The sequence below is a fragment of the Coregonus lavaretus genome, assembly GCF_964263955.1.
Source record: "Coregonus lavaretus genome assembly, chromosome: 1".
Classification (NCBI taxonomy): domain Eukaryota; kingdom Metazoa; phylum Chordata; class Actinopteri; order Salmoniformes; family Salmonidae; genus Coregonus; species Coregonus lavaretus.
In genome coordinates, this window is record NC_139988.1 from 66525083 (window position 1) to 66545934 (window position 20852).

Here is a 20852-nt window from a genome sequence, read left to right on the forward strand (position 1 = left end):
ATTGTATTAGTAAAGCTCTCCATACAGAGAAATCTGTCAAAGAACACTCAACGACTGGCCCGGGTCTTTGTGAAACAACATCCACTATAGGGCTATCAGCGACAAAGGGAAAAACTCAGAAATAAGAGTTGCAGGATGACACCATGAAGTTCAAAACTTAGTAAGAGTCCATTGTTTGTGGGTCCAACAGTCAGTCAACTCTACATTATAGTCCATTTACTGTATACTGTACATTCAGTCAACTCCTGATAAATGCGATGTAACTGGCATGACAAACATGCAATAAACACATGCAGATATCCAGAGATATGAACACTCAGACGTGTGAATAACCTATAAGGAGTCAACCGTATTCCTACACAGTAGATATAGTCTTAATCAGTTGTTAGGCTTTTGGGATGAGCCCTTACCTCCGGGGTCGCAGTGCGAAACGCATGATCCAGAGTCAAGACGTGGGCCTGACTGTCAAAACAGAAAATTATACATTTGAAGAAATAAGAGTTATTATCAGTCAATACTGCAATAGTTTGGAGAAAGAAACGCAAAGAGATGCTGCCTCTAGTAATCATTTATTCTCTTCTTCACTGTTTTCAAAAGTGAAAATAAGGCAGATAGGGTCAAAGAATGGTTTCCTTTGTGTACAAGACCACCTGAACTTTTTCACCACTCAGTTCAAAACACCACATCATGGACAGTTGGATCAGAGTTTCCATTTACACTGATGGGAATATATGAGTCCCCTTCTATATTCAGTCATAATTTTGACAAGGCGTAAAACTGTCTCAACATGTGGCTTTGTGTTTCCTATTGAAAGTTAATGATACACTGATAAATGTAACAAACTCTGCCAATACTTCAGTCCCTCTCTCCCCATCCTTCAGTCCCTTTGTTTTGTTACTCTGTGTGGTCTATAAGCCAGAGTTATAAAGACATTGGAACAGCCAGGCGTACTCACCGATTCAGCGCAGACACACACACAAACACACACACACCACACAAACACTCGCCTCCTAGGTCTCCGTCACAACCTGGCGGCAACCTCCAACATCGCTCCCTCTTTTAAAAACGACCTAATACAAGAAACAGGAGAAAACGCGGGGCTGGAAAGTCTCATTTGTTTTTTGTCTCTCTTCACTCTCTTTCCCTCCTTCTCTGGCCTCCTGTTCTCCGTCCCTAGCCTCTGGGTAGGCATCCTGCGGTTGTCAAGGAAACCTGATTCCCCTCTTGAGAACACAATACCCATGGTGCTGCTGGGGCCTTTCACAGATACAATGGAGCTCACGCTATTGGGTGACATAGCCTCTTTCAGCCCCACCACCCAAAGTAAAAAGCCCTTTTTGTGAATGGAAACACAACTGAACTGGAGACTCTACTTGCTACTCCAGCCTATTTGAATATCTTAGAGGGCATACTGTTTGAGATTTAACACATAAATTAACTAATTTCAATGCCAATAGCAAGCAAATAATAAAAACCCAACGTTGTGCCTTATGATAGGCTTGAATATCAATAATACATGTCTCTCTGTTACTCCAGTTTACTCACACACACACACACACACACCACTTCAGGTCGCACACATAAGTCTTTTGAAGGACATCTGACCTCAGAAATACCAGAGGAGAGGAGTTTAGACTGCAGGATCCAATTAGTAGTTGGACAGATATAGTATGTGCAGTTCGTCATGCAGTCTGAAGAGGGCAGCCTAGTCCCAGTTTTGATAGGCCTATTTCCTGCTGTAGGTTGGTAATGATCCTTCTTTAGGATATTTTTGTAGGGGAAACTCAACTACCATTGGAATGAGAAGACTAAAGATGATATCCCTTTCAGTTTGTATCCACATGTTTAAAGTTTTTAGTGTAATGAAATAAGGAAATGAAATTAATGTCCCATCACCACCCTCCCCTGATCGGAGGACAACTTTATCAATGTGAAATGTCAATGTCACTTTAATGTCTTTATAGTAGGTATAATATGGTAATTGTGACAATTGCACCAAAGCTGGTAATGCAATTAACATTGAACGCCTTTAAGTTCAACTTGGCAAACAAACATCTCACTTAAGTACGTCCGACCTTGACATCAGCACATGACGTCACACCTTTCTTCGAACATCGCAAGGGTCAAAAGATACTGATGGAGGTGTGTTTGTGTTTGTGTGTGTGTGCGCACGTGTCCATGTTCGTGTGCATGTGTACGTGCCTGCATGTGTGTGTGCTTGCCTGCCTTCCATAGGTGTGATGTCACAGCGTGTCGAAGCGGAAGGATTTCATGAGCATAAACCCCCCATAAGCTTGGACCTTAAGGCTTACTGGCTTTAGACCCATCTGTCTCTCTCTCTCGCTCTCTCGCTCTCTCTCTCTCCCCCTTGTCTTTCCCCACCTCAATCTCTCACCAAACAGTGGTATTCTCTGTCCAATCAAATAGCTCTGATGTTAGAGCGTGCTTTAGGCTGAGGCTCAGTGTTTGTTGTGCTTATATACAGCACTAAATGTAGCCCTAGCGCGATAGTCAGCGTCCTATGGATTAGTGTACCTCACATGATATGAACGCTGTCCACTCCTACAGTCATGTCTGTTGGACTGATGCCAGCAGCTGGCATGTAACAAAGGCTCAATTAACCAACTCCATGGCCATAGTAAAGCTGGCTTTGAGACAGACAGGACAGGGTAGACCTGAAAAGACAGGCAAACACAACAGAATTAGACAAAGAGTAGACAGGAAGTACTGTTGTGGACAGTGTATTCTATGTCATCATTGTGAGTCATATGAGTGGGTTATCATCCACAAAATACAGTATGTCTAAGGTCTTCTCCGAAAAACACATGATGGAGTCTCTTTCTATGGCGTGGACATTTGGCTATTTGTTTTACAAGTTTCATTACACACATAGGCCTATGGGTCAGCTTGTTGTTGCTGCAAGAAGACCAAATGAAGACATGAACAACATAATGAGAGAATACAAAGCAAAAACACAAGGCCAGAACCACTTTGGCCTAATTGAGTTATCTGTAATAACTGTCATGTGCTGGGCGTTGTTTTTTGTGGGTGCTTTTGAGTAGGAGGACAAAGCAGAGTGTTGTTAAAATTGCCTGGGTGCCTTCCTGTCGTTTTCCAGTGCCCTTAACTACTTTGACAGACATCCAGGTCTGTAAACAAGGCTTGATGATATTGCCTCTATTCCACCACTCCCAACTGGCTCACTCACAATAACTCTGATGTTGCCTGAAACAGCAGTGGAGCATCTTGTTTTTCAAAATCTTCTCAAGTTCTTTGCACTATAATGTTTGGTAATCAGATTTTAATGGTAGGCTAATGATAGTTTCACCCTGCTACATTATTATTTTTAAATGATTTCTGGACTTGTATAATGCTATAAGGTTTTCCCCCATTTAAAGCAGAGGCCAGTGCAATTTCATATATCTAACAAAGCGTAAAGACAAAATGCCATAAGAAATCCGATATGAATTGCATTCTACACTCCGCCATATGGCTCCTGCCAGTAGCGGTTACTGCGCATGTCCGAAACTGCCAAATATGAACGCTGCTCCAACATCTCAAGACATCTGACCAAACCAGGTAGGGGTATTTCATATCTTGACAGGTATTTTTCATGTCTTGCTGTTTCTTCAGCGGTTATTAACACACATGCGCAGTCCTCTTGCCTTTTATGCATCGTGATAATATTAGTTAGCCCGCTCGCAATGCAAGTTCAACAACCACCAATGTTGACAGTGAGGAACAGAATTTGTCTCGCTATCTTGTCACTACGCTAGTTAGCTAGCTAGGTCCTAGCTGGCTAATTATCGCTCTGCATATGAAGGAAAGGCTTTATGGTCGTAGCAAATTCTTTGACATGATATAACTAGCTAGCTATTCTAGCTAATGTTATGCTATGTCTTGACCTGGTGAAAACACTGACCAGACAATAGACCAATGTCAATGGCTAACGTGAATGGAAGGAAACCGCTTTGTTAGCGCGCGCTCTTTCCGCATTTCTAGCTAGCTCTACCTGTCACCTTTGCCAGGGTTACCACTAACGTTAGCTACAAGCTTTCACGGCGTTCGCAGGTCCTAGCTAGCTAGCCGTGAAAGGTGACCAACTTAATTTAGTCCGTTTTATTCTAGCTATATTAATGCATTTCTTACCCAGCCCCATATAGCCAGGTGGCTATGCCGAGGTGTGGTGTCGGCACCTTGTCGCTTGCCATAATGACATTCGCCTGTCACATTAATTATCCTAGTCAGTGTTGGCTAACTAGCTACACTGAAAAAAATATATAAACGTAAAGTGTTGGTTTAATGAGCTGAAATAAAATATTACAAATGTTCCATACGCACAAAAAGCTTATTTCTCTAAAATGTTGTGCACATTTGTTTACCTCCCCTTTTAGTTGGCAGTTCTCCTTTGCCAAGATAATCCATCCACCTGACAGGAATGGCATATCAAGAAGCTGATTAAACAGCATTATGATTACACAGATGCACCTTGTGCTAAGGACAATAAAAGACCACTCTAAAATGTGCAGTTTTGTCACACAACACAATGCCACATCTCAAGTTTTGAGGGAGGGTGGAATTGGCATGCTGACTGCAGGAGTGTCCACCAGAGCTTTTGCCAGATAATTTAATGTTAATTTCTCTACTAGAAGCCGCTTCCAACGTTGTTTTAGAGAATTTGGCAGTATGTCCAACCCGCCTCACAACCGCAGACCACGTGTATGGCGTCGTGGGCGAGCGGTTTGCTGATGTCAACATTGTGAACAGAGTGCCCCATGGTGGCGTTCGGGTTATGGTAGGGGCAGGCATAAGCTACTGGCAACAAACACAATTGCATTTTATCGATGGCAATTTTAAATGCACAGAAATACCGTGACGAGATCCTGAGGCCCATTTCTTTTAAAGTATCTGTGACCAACAGAGGCATATCTGTTTTCCCAGTCATGTGAAATCCATAGATTAGGGCCTAATTTATTTATTTAAATTGACAGATTTCCTCATTTTAAACTTAAAATCAGTAAAACCTTTGAAATTGTTGCATGATGCGTTTTATATTTTTGTTCAAGATAGCTAGCTGTCTTGATAACAGTTGTGTCATCATCAGTGTCCCTTGCTGGCTGATCCTGCATAATAATGCAGTTCTACAATATAGCTGAAATCTATAGCCAGCTAACTAAAGTCATTTATTTTTAGCTGGAGGCGGTGCTCAGCTGCATCTCTGTACCTGGGATTGCAGCCCTCTGGCTTGAAGTCAGTGACCCAATATGATCCCATATTGTAGTGTTGTTCAGCTCAACAATTTTGTCAGTTTTTGTCAAGGATGGCCATTGGCCATTGTTAATCCTCTGTCATGCAACATCATTTTTGTCCTGCTTAAAACTGTAGACATACTTAGAATGCTTTGCCCTTAATTGCTCACTCAACCTTTGCCCTGAGACATGGTAGACTAGATGGTTGTGACTAGATGTAGTACAGCTACGACCAGAAGTGAGTTTTCGTAGCAGGTTTGGAGAGCATTTTAGCTAACCCTATTTCTAACCTTATCCTAACCTGCAGCTTAAGTTCTCCTAACCTGCTATGAAAAGTAACTTCCGGTCGTAGCCTTATAGTACCTAGTCAAAACCAGTCTCAGCCGGTCAGGGCAACCTTAACCTATATAGCTAGTGTGGGTTGCATATTTGTAGCCTACATCAAAGGTCTTCTTCTGAAATGGCTCACATACAGACTAGCTTACACAACATTCCCTTTACTTTGTCCCGTCCTCCCCCTGCATTAAGTTCCAAATAGCCTGTCAAGCAAACCAATATGTTTGTAACAGATGTTATCTCATTCTTTTCCCCTATCTACTTCTCTCTGCAGTGAACATCATGGGTGGTTGAGAGATACACCCTGGACTTATTTGTTGTGAAGAGGACAGGCTAGTTAGGCTAGGCTATACTCTAGACCCCTCAGCCGCAGTCCAGAAGCTTCTGCAGCCATGGCTGAAGAGGACTACGGCTGCTTCGTGGACTGGACCCAGATGGGGGACCTGGCCAACAGCAGTGGCCCCTCCAAACTGGACGTCAAGGACCCAGTAGAGCTCAAGAAGCTGGCCAGGCAGGGCCACTGGGCCAAGAACCACAAACTTCGTGCCCAGGTCTACCAGCAACTCATCAAGGCCATCCCCTGTCGCACCGTCACCCCCGACGCTGAGGTCTACCGTGACCTCATGGGGGACAACACAGGTAAAAAAGCCTTGTCCGTCATCCCACTGCCAGACTTTGTGGACGGCAGCGCTGTTCCACGCTACTGCCTCAAGGCAGACTCAGTGACCGCCGTCCACCGGGTCATCTCCTGTCTGGCGGGCCAGTTCCCAGACATCTCACACTGCCCGGCACTGCCCGCCATGACGGCCCTCCTTCTGCACTTCAGCGCCGACGAGGCGCAGTGCTTCGAGCACATCAGCCGTCTGCTGGCCTGCAACGAGCCGGGCCGACGCTTGGTGGACCAGACCTTCCTGGCCTATGAGTCCAGCTGCATGACCTTCGGTGACCTGGCCAACAAGTACTGCCCGGCCGCCCACAAGCTGATCGTGGCCACAGCGCAGGACGTGGTGGAGGTGTACTCAGGCTGGCAGCGCTGGGTGCTGGGTGACCTGCCCTTCAGCCACATGGCCCGGGTACTAGACGTCTTCCTGGTGGAAGGATACAAGGTGTTGTACCGCGTGGCTCTGGCCCTGCTCAAGTTCTACCGCAAGCAGAAGGCCGGGGCTGGGGGTCAGCCGTCAGAGGGCCAGAAACAGGACTCTGCAGAGGTCAAGGCGGAGATCCAGGCCTTTGTCAAAGCCATCGGCTCCAGCATCACCCCAGACAAGCTGCTGGAGAAGGCCTTCTCCATCCGCCTGTTCAGCCGCAAAGAGATTACCCTCCTGCAGCTCACCAATGAGAAGTCGCTGCAGCAGAAGGGCATCACTGTCAAACAGAAGAGGTGAGTGAGGGCTAGAGAGACGGCATGAGCTCTATTGGGTCTAATTGAAATTGGAGAGTTAATTTACTTATAGAGAAATATTGTCTACAATGCTGTCAATGGATATCAATGAGGCAGTGGACACTAGTACATTTACATTTACGTCATTTAGCAGACGCTCTTATCCAGAGCGACTTACAAATTGGTGCATTCACCTTATAGCCAGTGGGATAACCACTTTACAATATGTTTTTTTTTTTTTTTTTGGGTAGAAGGATTACTTTATCCTATCCCAGGTATTTCTTAAAGAGGTGGGGTTTCAAGTGTCTCCGGAAGGTGGTGAGTGACTCCGCTGTCCTGGCGTTGTGAGGGAGCTTGTTCCACCATTGGGGTGCCAGAGCAGCGAACAGTTTTGACTGGGCTGAGCGGGAACTGTGCTTCCTCTGCTAATGCTATGCTAGCGCTTTAGCTAATGGCAGCGTAAATAAACATTAGACATGGCAATAGGCCATGAACCAAATCAGGATGGTATGCTACGAATGAGAGACATGCACACGAAAACATGTGCGTGAGAACTTTAGCCACCAGTGAGGGTCAGGTCTAGAAGGGATACCGCTAATGTCAGTGACATTATACATATTCGAGTCGGGTCGGGGAGAATTTTAGCTAACCCTTTTCCTTACCTTAACCTAGTTCTCCTAACCTGCCCACCAATTCTCCTAACCTGCTACGTACGAATAGTCACATTTTCGGCATCCCATCTAGTCAAAACCACCAGTGAGAAGTGGCCATCGTTCCTGGCTATATATAGCCGGTATGACCTGCCGCTAAAAGCATTTGGATACCTGCTGTATTTGGATTGGTTAATTGATTTTCTGTTTTTTAGTTCGCTCACACTTTTTCCTGTTGTGGCTGTCTGTGTGGTTCGGGTCTGCTTTTTGTCACTGAATCTTTTCTCACCATTCTGTTCATAGTTTTCCCCTTTTTGTTTTCTCTTTTTTTGCTGTCCATTTTCCATCTGCTGTCGTCTTCTGTTTTCACCTTCACTCCTGTGTCCATGTGTCTACTGCTCCTCCATTCTCCTATTTGCACTTGGCTCTGTTAGTCTGAGGTAGGTGTCTCTCTCTGTTCACCTGTTAATACTTGAGCTGACCTCCCTCATTAGTGATACATTGTATTAGAAACTGTGTCCACATTCTCTGTAAACTATAATGTTATAAGTGAACAGGAAAACACGATTTGGACAACGAACACACAACCATAGTCAAAACCAAAAAACAGTGTGATGGTTTTTGCTTCTCCTTAACACTCAATTGAATATGCCTAATTAAAGTCCCAGACTGACTACAGTACTAGACGGTCCAATCCCCTTGTTTAAGGTCTGAATTAGGTGCTGTTGGTTCCAGCTCACGCTGTGGCCCTTAAGGTCAGGAGTTGTACAGTTACAACAACAACCATGACATATCCAGACAAGCTCAGAAAATACAGTTTTAACCTTCCATTATCACAACCTCATGGCTGTACATGCTGTACAAAGACTGCTTTGACTGTCCGATCAGGAGATTGTGTGTTACTGACAAAGTATTCCTCTCCTTCCTGCCCGGTTACCATGGCTACAGGCGCAACGTGCAGCTGGCTCTGAACCCGGACACCTTCTCCTCGGAAGTGGTCAGCGCCAAGGAGATGAGGGACATCTGGTCATGGATCCCCGAGCGCTTCGCCCTGTGCGAACCACAGCTCCTCTTCACTACCTCCACTCACGGCTGCAGCCTCAACAGGTACCCACTGGAGTACCCACTTTACCAGTCTCACTTTAGCCACTCACTGCAGCCAAGGCTAACCACTAGACCAGGCGTGTCAAACATACTGATCCAATGTGGGCTGCAGGTGTTTTCTGGGAGGAAACGGTCTCCGTCTACATTAAAATACCTAAAACCAAATTGAAAGTGGGTAGAAATGATAATGGACCTACGTTTTTATACAGTCTCTACACTCTGTCCAGCTTGCTAACAATCACCGAAACGAAAGCTAGACAGTGAGGGAGCATTCAATTCCATAGACTAGGCTATTTTGGGAAAATTATAACCAATTTTCAGTGCGGTCCTCCGGACGGACCTCAGTGAAGACCGAATATGGCCCATGGGGCAAAATAAGTTTGATACCCTGCACTCTACAGTTTCCTGTACCCAGTTTACCTTGCAGTCTCCGGTTCCACACCAACCTAACCTTAGTGACAACTAGGATTAGGTTATAGCAACATTTTCATATCATTGATAGGCTACAGTGGGGGAAAAAAGTATTTAGTCAGCCACCAATTGTTCTCCCACTTAAAAAGATGAGAGGCCTGTAATTTTCCTCATAGGTACACGTCAACTATGACAGACAAATTGAGGAAAAAAAATCAAGAAAATCACATTGTAGGATTTTTTATGAATTTATTTGCAAATTATGGTGGAAAATAAGTATTTGGTCACCTACAAACAAGCAAGATTTCTGGCTCTCACAGACCTGTAACTTCTTCTTTAAGAGGCTCCTCTGTCCTCCACTCGTTACCTGTATTAATGGCACCTGTTTGAACTTGTTATCAGTATAAAAGACACCTGTTCACAACCTCAAACAGTCACACTCCAAACTCCACTATGGCCAAGACCAAAGAGCTGTCAAAGGACACCAGAAACAAAATTGTAGACCTGCACCAGGCTGGGAAGACTGAATCTGCAATAGGTAAGCAGCTTAGTTTGAAGAAATCGACTGTGGGAGACTTAAAAAGATGAGAGGCCTGTAATTTTCATCATAGGTACACGTCAACTATGACAGACAAAATGAGAAAAAAAAATCCTGAAAATCACATTGTAGGATTTTTTATGAATTGATTTGCAAATTATGGTGGAAAATAAGTATTTGGTCAATAACAAAAGTTTCTCAATACTTTGTTATATACCCTTTGTTGGCAATGACACAGGTCAAACGTTTTCTGTAAGTCTTCACAAGGTTTTCACACACTGTTGCTGGTATTTTGGCCCATTCCTCCATGCAGATCTCCTCTAGAGCAGTGATGTTTTGGGGCTGTCGCTGGGCAACACGGACTTTCAACTCCCTCCAAATATTTTCTATGGGGTTGAGATCTGGAGACTGGCTAGGCCACTCCAGGACCTTGAAATGCTTCTTACGAAGCCACTCCTTCGTTGCCCGGGCGGTGTGTTTGGGATCATTGTCATGCTGAAAGACCCAGCCACGTTTCATCTTCAATGCCCTTGCTGATGGAAGGAGGTTTTCACTCAAAATCTCACGATACATGGCCCCATTCATTCTTTCCTTTACACGGATCAGTCGTCCTGGTCCCTTTGCAGAAAAACAGCCCCAAAGCATGATGTTTCCACCCCCATGCTTCACAGTAGGTATGGTGTTCTTTGGATGCAACTCAGCATTCTTTGTCCTCCAAACACGACGAGTTGAGTTTTTACCAAAAAGTTCTATTTTGGTTTCATCTGACCATATGACATTCTCCCAATCTTCTTCTGGATCATCCAAATGCACTCTAGCAAACTTCAGATGGGCCTGGACATGTACTGGCTTAAGCAGGGGGACACGTCTGGCACTGCAGGATTTGAGTCCCTGGCGGCGTAGTGTGTTACTGATGGTAGGCTTTGTTACTTTGGTCCCAGCTCTCTGCAGGTCATTCACTAGGTCACCCCGTGTGGTTCTGGGATTTTTGTTCACCGTTCTTGTGATCATTTTGACCCCACGGGGTGAGATCTTGCGTGGAGCCCCAGATCGAGGGAGATTATCAGTGGTCTTGTATGTCTTCCATTTCCTAATAATTGCTCCCACAGTTGATTTCTTCAAACCAAGCTGCTTACCTATTGCAGATTCAGTCTTCCCAGCCTGGTGCAGGTCTACAATTTTGTTTCTGGTGTCCTTTGACAGCTCTTTGGTCTTGGCCATAGTGGAGTTTGGAGTGTGACTGTTTGAGGTTGTGGACAGGTGTCTTTTATACTGATAACAAGTTCAAACAGGTGCCATTAATACAGGTAACGAGTGGAGGACAGAGGAGCCTCTTAAAGAAGAAGTTACAGGTCTGTGAGAGCCAGAAATCCTGCTTGTTTGTAGGTGACCAAATACTTATTTTCCACCATAATTTGCAAATAAATTCATTAAAAATCCTACAATGTGATTTTCTGGATATTTTTTTCTCATTTTGTCTGTCATAGTTTACGTGTACCTATGATGAAAATTACAGGCCTCTCTCATCTTTTTAAGTGGGAGAACTTGCACAATTGGTGGCTGACTAAATACTTTTTCCCCCACTGTATATGCTTGTTTTACTCCATTGTTTATAAATGTAATTGTACACAAACACTTTATATCCTAAAAACATGCTTGAAACTATACATTTAATATCATGGATGGTCAGCCATTACATCAGTCTATTAATTTGAGACAGGCTACATTTCTCCAGCCCCATCCCTCAGCTATTTACCAAAACAGTGGTGGGACTGCCACTTTGTTATTGTTTGAATTGCAGATTGCGTCTTTAAAGGAGGGGTAAGGAAATGACTTGGGGACAGTAAGGTCACCCACTTATGTCTTTGTGTTCAGCAGCAATAGAACTAGAATATAATTTTAGTTTAGTTAAGTGATGAATCAGCAATGGCCCTTGTTCAATATTCACACTCCCCTTGACCTTGTACAGCCTCGTACTGAATCCATCACCCACAGGCCAAACGGAAGACTTAGTTTAGGATCATATTCACATATTCATAGCTCACACACAAACATAATCTTGTTTATAGAATGCGAACAGTAGCCCACACTTTTTCTCCAGGGCCAGGTTTTAAGGATCAATACTGTAGGTTTAGTTAATATTTACCCTCCTGTATTGGTTTACTGTTCATCAGGTGAGACACGGATGAATATCAGAGCTATCGAAAGTATATCACTAGGGGCCATAAAGACGTTCATACTTTCAGTCAGCTAGTGAAAAAGGCTGATCTCTCAGACAAATTGACACATTTGGTTTTTCAATAGGAATGGGTTAACTTTCTGAATTATGCTACATAGAAATCATTGACCAAAGAGACACTGCAGTATGATCATAAAACAAAAGAATGAATGTAATCTGACCTTGTAAAAAAACACATGGAATGTATCGTACATCATCTTTTAAGATGCAGCATGGTAGTTAAAGGGAAGCTTATGTGTGTGTTTTTCGTATGGATCATTTCATGCATACATACGTGGCCAGATTGTGTAATAGTGGTTGTCCATTCCTTTTGTCCCAGGTTCTACGCTCATGTCGAAGGCTATGAGCCCACTCTGCTACTCATCAGGACCTGTGACGCTGACGTAAGGACCTTACACACACAGCGTTACCACCCTCGTGGAACAGTATAATGACAACCACGGCAATAGACGAGTAACTCTCGAGCTCACATTTATTATGATATTGAAAAAGTAGGCATGGTGTTTTAAATCTACAGTTGAGTCTGTTTTTCAATCATATTGATATGGTAAAGACCTATCTTTTTAATTATATCTATGAATACAGGTACCATATGCAGTATCTACTTTTTTTAATAATAATTATTTTTTTGTTGCCTTTTTTGCAACCCTGTCTCGAAGTGTCATATCCCTGTTTTCCTCTTCTTCTATGCCTTTTGACATTGTCCCATCCTTCTATTTCCTATCCCACTTCTCCCTTTGATTCTACTGTAATACACCCTCTCACCATGCCCTGCATTGTCTGTCCAGGTATGTGGAGCCTTTCTCTCAACCGATTGGGAGGAGCGCAAGCGAGGCGGGAACAAACTCAGCTTCTTTGGGACTGGAGAATGTTTTGTCTTTAGGGTGAGTTGTGTTTATTTCCCTATTTCCTTAATTTTTCCTATTCAAGGCTATGTGAATCCACCATTCTCTATTTTTTTGTATTATTTTTGGGGAGCAAGGTTATTATAGTAAACGAAAACTGAAACTAAAATAAAAACTACAATTGGAAAAACTATTTAGTAAACTGAAATCAAACTAGGAAAAACGCTTGAAAAATCGAAAACTACACTGAAACTATTGTTGACTGCAAAACTAACTCAAATATAATAAAAACCATCAAATTCTGTATTATTTTTATTTTACTTTGTGCAAAAAATCAAATGCTGTTTTCAAACTTTTTTTTAATGGGGTTTTCGAGCTTCTGAATCTGGTGGGTAAATGCTGCCAGTATATGGCAATGTTTCAAATAGGCCTAGCTTGTGCATCACTATCACTAGCTAACAGGGTAGAAATCCGAGGGTGAGCGCGCAGCATGAGGGTGAACAATGGCGGCAGCAAACCCAACACCAGCAGTGGTCGGTCGCAAAAGGCAAAGCCCTTTATGGGATGATTTATAGTACATTGCTGGAAAGGACAAAAGCAAATGTATTGTAGTGTCAGATGGCAGTGTGTGTGAAATGGAGATAAAGGGGAAAACCCAACCAACCTGAACAGCACCCACAAAGAATGTCAGGATAAAGACAAGGTCAAACTGCTATTATTTAATTTTTGGAATTAGGTCAGGATTCGACTCAAATCTAATTTTATTTGTCACATGCGCCGAATACAACAAGTTTAGACTTGTGAAATGCTTACTTATGAACTCTTTCCCAACAATGCAGTTAAAAGTAAGAAAAATAAAATGGTAACACAATAAAATAACATCCTAAAATAACAATAACGAGGCAATATACAGGCTATATACAAGGAGTACCGAGTCGGTGTACGGCGGTATGAGGTAGTTGGGGTGATATGGTACATGTAGGTTTGATTAGGTGATTGATTGATTGAAGTACTACAGTGAGGGGGGAAAAGTATTTGATCCCCTGCTGATTTTTGCCCACTGACAAAGACATGATCAGTCTATAATTTTAATGGTACGTTTATTTGAACAGTGAGAGACAGAATAACAACAAAAAAATCCAAAAAAAGCATGTAAAAAATATTATAAATTGATTTGCATTTTAATGAGGGAAATAAGTATTTGACCCCTCTGCAAAACATGACTTAGTACTTGGTGGCAAAACCCTTGTTGGCAATCACAGAGGTCAGACGTTTCTTGTAGTTGGCCACCAGGTTTGCACACATCTCAGGAGGGATTTTGTCCCACTCCTCTTTGCAGATCTTCTCCAAGTCATTAAGGTTTCGAGGCTGACGTTTGGCAACTCGACGTCATTGTCATGCTGGAATACCCATCCACGACCCATTTTCAATGCCCTGGCTGAGGGAAGGAGGTTCTCACCCAAGATTTGACGGTACATGGCCCCGTCCATCATCCCTTTGATGCGGTGAAGTTGTCCTGTCCCCTTAGCAGAAAAACACCCCCAAAGCATAATGTTTCCACCTCCATGTTTGATGGTGGGGATGGTGTTCTTGGGGTCATAGGCAGCATTCCTCCTCCTCCAAACACGGCGAGTTGAGTTGATGCCAAAGAGCTAGATTTTGGTCTCATCTGACCACAACACTTTCACCCAGTTCTCCTCTGAATCATTCAGATGTTCATTGGCAAACTTCAAATCAAATCAAATCAAATTGTATTGGTCACATGCGCCGAATACAACAGGTGCAGACATCACAGTGAAATGCTTACTTACAGCCCTTAACCAACAGGGCAGAACTCTGACAACAGCCTCCCCGTGGAGAGGCCGGCCGCTGATCCATCCAACAAAATAAAACAACAACAACAAAAAAAGTGTTGAGAAAAAAAAGAGCAGAAGTTAAATAAAATAACAGTAGGGAGGCTATATATACAGGGGGGTACCGGTGCAGAGTCAATGTGCGGGGGCACCGGCTAGTTGAGGTAGTTGAAGTAATATGTACATGTGGGTAGAGTTAAAGTGACTATGCATAAATAATTAACAGAGTAGCAGCAGCGTAAAAAGGATGGGGTGGGGGGGCAGTGCAAATAGTCCGGGTAGCCATGATTAGCTGTTCAGGAGTCTTATGGCTTGGGGGTAGAAGCTGTTGAGAAGTCTTTTGGACCTAGACTTGGCACTCCGGTACCGCTTGCCGTGCGGTAGCAGAGAGAACAGTCTATGACTAGGGTGGCTGGAGTCTTTGACAATTTTGAGGGCCTTCCTCTGACACCGCCTGGTATAGAGGTCCTGGATGGCAGGAAGCTTGGCCCCAGTGATGTACTGGGCCGTACGCACTACCCTCTGTAGTGCCTTGCGGTCGGAGGCCAAGCAGTTGCCATACCAGGCGGTGATGCAACCAGTCAGGATGCTCTCGATGGTGCAGCTGTAGATTTTTTTGAGGATCTGAGGACCCATGCCAAATCTTTTCAGTCTCCTGAGGGGGAATAGGCTTTGTCGTGCCCTCTTCACGACTGTCTTGGTGTGTTTGGACCATGATAGTTTGTTGGTGATGTGGACACCAAGGAACTTAAAGCTCTCAACCTGTTCCACTACAGCCCCGTCGATGAGAATGGGGGCATGCTCAGTCCTCTTTTTTTCCCTGTGGTCCACAATCATCTCCTTTGTCTTGGTCACGTTGAGGGACCAGTGCGTAGTGTGTTGTGTGTTGCCTTGAGATCATTGACAAGATCCTCCCGTGTAGTTCTGGGCTGATTCCTCACCGTTCTCATGATCATTGCAACTCCACGAGGTGAGATCTTGCATGGAGCCCCAGGCTGAGGGAGATTGACAGTTCTTTTGTGTTTCTTCCATTTGAGAATAATCTCACCAAGCTGCTTGGCGATGGTCTTGTAGCCCATTCCAGCCTTGTGTAGGTCTACAATCTTGTCCCTGACATCCTTGGAGAGCTCTTTGGTCTTGGCCATGGTGGAGAATTTGGAATCTGATTGATTGATTGCTTCTGTGGACAGGTGTCTTTTATACAGGTAACAAACTGAGATTAGGAGCACTCCCTTTAAGAGTGTGCTCCTAATCTCAGTTCGTTACCTGTATAAAAGACACCTGGGAGCCAGAAATCTTTCTGACTGAGAGGGGATCAAATACTTATTTTCCTCATTAAAATGCAAATCAATTTATAACATTTTTTACATGCATTTTTCTGTATTTTTCTGTTGTTATTCTGTCTCTCACTGTTCAAATAAACCTACCATTCAAATTATAGACTGATAATTTCTTTGTCAGTGGGCAAACGTACAAAATCAGCAGGGGATCAAATACTTTTTTCCCTCACTGTATGTACAGGTAGGGGGTGAAAAGCAGAATGTCCAGGTAGCCATTTAATTAACTATTCAGCAGTTTTATGGTTTGGGGGTAGAAGCTGTTCAGGAGCCTTTTGGTTCCAGACTTGGAGCTCTGGTACCGCTTGCCGTGCGGTAGCAGAGAGAAAAGTCTATGACTAGGGTGGCTGGAGTCTTTGACAATTTCTTGGGCCTTCCTCTGACACCGCCTGGTATAGAGGTCGTGGATGGCAGGGAGCTCGGCCCCAGTGATGTACTGGGCCGTACGCACTACCCTCTGTAGCGCCTTGCGGTCGGATGACGAGCAGTTGCCATACTAAGCGGGGATGCAGCCAATCAAGATGCTATCAACTTTTTAAGATCTGAGGGCCCATGCCAAATCTTTTCAGCTTCCTGAAAGGAAAGAGGTGTTGTCACGTCACGGGTTTGCCACCTAGGAAATGTGTGTGACCGGACCATCTCAAATAGTACTTGAGTACCCCTGCTATAGGCCTCCAACACATAAATGGCTCCTAGCCTCCCATGCATAAGGCTACTTTCTGTCCCTAACACTGAAACTAAATAATATAAAAATGAAATATAAATGTTTTTATCAAACTGAAACTGAAAGAAAACTAGTAAATCAAGTCTGAAAACTAACTGAAACTAAACTGAATTTCAAATGAAAATCCTAAAGTAATAGAAATAAAAACTAATATAAAATCACAACTATAAAAACCTTGTTGGGGATTAGAATGTTTTGTGGAATGTTTTGGGTGCATCCCATATAATTTCGCCTCCAAGGTAGCAATCAGTGACTAAGAGTGGACACCAGGGGGCGCCATTTACAAATAGTTTCTTCATCCCCAGTCACAATAATTAGCCTCCTTATCAACAGTCTGGCCTCCACCCACTCTGAACAGAAAAGCCAAAATGCAGTATTTCTTCTTGAGTGATAGTGATAGTTTTGTACATTTTAGAGAGGTTTTGCTGAGTGTATCTGGGTCTAGAAATAGCCTTCTTTCAAGTCCTTTTCCATTTAATTATTAAAGTGTTGTGGTGTGGATGATGCACAGCTATGTGCTCTGACGGTCTGCCTGTGAATACCGCCCTACACAGACACACACACTCATCGGAAACTCCTGAAACTGGAGCCGAACGGTACAGTAGCACCTGATCAGGCCCTCACCTGCCACCACATACATTTTAACATTTTAGTCATTTAGCAGACGCTCTTCAGAGCGACTTACAGTAGTGAGTGCATACGTTTTCGTACTGGTCCCTCGTGGGAATCGAACCAACAACCCTGGCGTTGCAAGCGCCATGTTCTACAAACTGAGCCACACGGGACAGTAACAGGGGACCACACACAGTAAGATGGGGATCGAGATCTATTAGACATGCAAGGAGAGAAGGGAGTGGAGAAACTAGAGGAGGTGGGTGGAGGATGGGGACAGGGAATGAAAAAGCACCAATTATGACAGAGTATCAGTATCCAGTTTGTGTCTGGAGGGTTCGAGGTAAACACCTCAAGTGTGTGTGTGTATATATGAAAATATACCCTCAAATGTGATCAATGATTGTTACTCTCTGTTTGTCCATATAGCTGAAGCCGGAGATGGAGAGGTACGAGTGGGTGGTGATCCGCCACCCGGAACTGGCCTCCTCCATCAAGGCCCAGAGCAGTGAGGACCCTGCTGAGGACGAGGCTCCCACCGACGGGCAGAACTCTGACAACAGCCTCCCCGTGGAGAGGCCGGCCGCTGACCCATCCAACCGCCTGTCGCCCTTCCTCTCGGCCCGACACTTCCACCTCAACTCCAGAAACACCTCCATGTTCATGGCTGGCAACTTTGACTCCATCATAGTCGGTGAGTGGGAATCAGTCCTTCATAACCAGCGTCTCTTGTTCGTAATCAATCAGACTGTCCAGAGTGAGTAGATTGTCCTCATCAATGACTGATATAGACCTGACAATTAAACTAACATCTAGGAACTGAGGATCCCTGTGGCCCTTGCCTGTGAGTCTCCTCTCCCTCAGCGTCTCTCTTTAAAAAAAATGGATCTCTCAGATCCAGTGCACTCACCTAGATTCAGCTCATTTTTCTGTCTTAACTCCTCCTGCTGTTCTGTCTCCTGCCAGGGGGAGGCGAGGGCAACGCGCTGTACATCGACGGCGAGCTGAACCACGGACGCACAGCCCGCTGCACCACCTTCGACAACCCACCGCTCTGCTCCACCGAGAGCTTCCAGGTGGCCCTGCTGGAGGTGTGGGGCTTCCAGGACGCCATGGCCTCCGATAGATAGAGAGACACACACACACAGTTAGAGACACACACACCCCACCAAGGGCCTGATGAAGGTACCAGCAATATCAGAACAAACCCCTTTCCGTCCAGCAAATTCATTTATCCTTTGAATTCGATACATAAATGTGAAATATTTGTATTTATTAATGTAAAACAAGTATCATATTCTGAAAGTATCTTTATTTGTGATTATTTTTTACAGTTTTAATTGTTGTATTATTCTTTTTGTTGACTCATTTGGGGGATTTTAAAAAGGCTTTGACTGGCATTATTACCAAATGCCATGGTTTTACACACTCAAGCAACTTGTTTCATTTCTATATTCACTTTATATCTACTCATGAATTTGTGCAATCTGGTTAGGCACCAAACCAACCGCCAAAATCGTAGTTAGTAGGCCTGTAAGTCTTAGAACATATGCCGTCTACCCAGCTGGAGTCTATGAAAAATGAATTGTACAAAGTGAAGTGTGTATTTGGTAAAGAATGTTGAATTGTGGGGTCTTTGCAATCAAAATAATAATAAGTAATGCAGTTGTGACATAAGTCGTGCCAGGTTTTGTTGTCTTTCATCAAGCCCAGTTGTGCTTTCCCCTCTAACTGTACATATCTGGGAGTTATTACTCTATATCAGATTAACTGTAGTGCTGTTGGCAGATATTTGTGTAATCTTGATGTTTCAGTGTAGCCTGGTCCCAGATCTGTTTGTGCTGTCTTACTGAACCATATCCTATGATCATTCATTGTCATGCCAAACATGGCAATTGGCTATACAGTTGGCTATACGGTACGAACAGATCTGGGACCAGGCTAGTTTGTCTGGCTGTTGTGCGCCCATATTCTCGCCAGATGTACTATTGGTTCTGCACACAGCAGTAAATTAGATAAAGCCCCCTTGTAAAGTATGTGAATATCGTTCTTTGAATGTTTTTTATTGATACTGTAAAAGTGTTATCAGGTGAGATGAAGACCATATCCACCTCTCATTTAGGTTCACAACCTGTAGTGAAGCTATCTATGTGTAAGTAATGCAGTATTCATCTGTCTCTCGCTCTCTTTCTCTATCCGTCCCTCTCTATCTCTGAAACAATATTATCCAAAAAAGTGCAGAAAATGTAAGTTATTCTGCAGAGACTCAACAGTATATCATTGAATCTGTGTTGTGTTGAAGAAAGTCCTTCAGTGAAGTATCGATTTAAAAAAAACTACAGATGTATCATATATGTGAAAGTAATACACTTTGAAACAAGTGATATTTGTCTTTGTCAGGTTTTATTGTTCAATATTTATATTTCATCGTTTTTTTGGCCTGCTTTGCATGCATGTGCCCCTACCCACTCTACTGTTCTTTCTCTGACTATGAAAGGAGGGTAGTAGTTTCTTGAACCCTGTCACATAAACGTGTCAGTTGCCTTTCACAGTCTCAGGATCTAACTATTAGCCTAGCCTGACGACTCGCACCAAATTCTTCCGCTGCTCTGTTGTTCGCTACATGCTTTAGTCTGAGACTGCCATCATTGAAGTTGTTTGTGAAGTCCTCAGCGACTGGATCGTCACTAGCCAATCAGAGTATCACAGCCAATGGCACATTTTCAAACCGCCACTTTACCCAAGTGTGTTCTGGCTCTGGACCAAACAGACGGCCCCGACTGTGTTCGCATTAGGTGACGGGTCAGGGAGGTACTCAGATTCAGACTCACTGGGCAGGTTTGCGTGGTAAGGCGAAAGTAAACAGAAGTCTAATACGAGTCGGGGGAGGTACACCGACTTCTGCTATTTCTAGGAATCACGACAATGGCAGACATGTTGTTTGCGTTCGTTATTGCCGATGAAGTTGATGCTATTGAAATCCCACTTCTCCTACACAAAGCTGAACGTGATCATCATGTTCCAAGGAATTAATATCCTGATGATAACGAAATTAGATACCAGCCCAAGCTCTTTCACAAGCCTTGTTTTGTATTTCTGTGATGGTTTTCTCAAAATATAACCAGGTAGTGAGTAAATAGGCTACTAGAATGAGAACATATCGGGTGTTTCTGCAGCATATGGGATGTGCTCTGTTTGCCATTACTTCATGCCCTTGTACCTTCCTCATTATTATTTGTGATTGTGCAACATGGAATTGTAACAGATGTCATTAAATGGAGTCCAGAAATATTCTTAATGTATGGTAATTGATTGCATGTCAGCATCACTACAGCCTGCAGTGCATTTCTTTAATTCTCAACCTTTGTTACTTTTGTCAGTAAGCATGTAAAGAACATAATTTAATTCAATCACATGAAGACAAAACACTCACTGTACAGAAAAGTATTAGACTATACATGTATTGTACATCAGTTCACATAAATTACTGGGTAAACAATATGAAAAGGATTAGACTACATGTACATCAGTTCACATAAGTTACTGGGTGACAATATGCCAAGCAAAATGCCA

General features: G+C 43.6%; 2 protein-coding genes across 2 annotated transcripts in view; one reads left to right on the forward strand and one right to left on the reverse strand.

The window, feature by feature from the left end:
- The window catches only part of LOC311123461 (alpha-1,6-mannosylglycoprotein 6-beta-N-acetylglucosaminyltransferase B-like), a gene marked incomplete at both ends in the record, with an annotated part of 40086 nt that extends 39650 nt beyond the window's left edge, over positions 1-436 (reverse strand). Inside the window, one exon of the mRNA XM_084158182.1 lies at positions 411-436. Within this exon, the coding sequence (XP_084014308.1) occupies positions 411-436 (26 nt within the window). The remainder of the gene's footprint in view (positions 1-410) is intronic.
- A 3091-nt stretch (positions 437-3527) lies between these two features.
- Positions 3528-20572, forward strand: tbc1d24 (TBC1 domain family, member 24). The gene is made up of 7 exons (XM_084182996.1): positions 3528-3579; positions 5860-6966; positions 8565-8723; positions 12228-12291; positions 12697-12792; positions 17709-17973; positions 18246-20572. The coding sequence occupies exons 2-7, from the start codon at positions 5978-5980 to the stop codon at positions 18407-18409; spliced, it is 1737 nt and encodes a 578-aa protein (XP_084039122.1). The 5' UTR covers positions 3528-3579; positions 5860-5977; the 3' UTR covers positions 18410-20572.
- Positions 20573-20852: the final 280 nt, after the last annotated feature.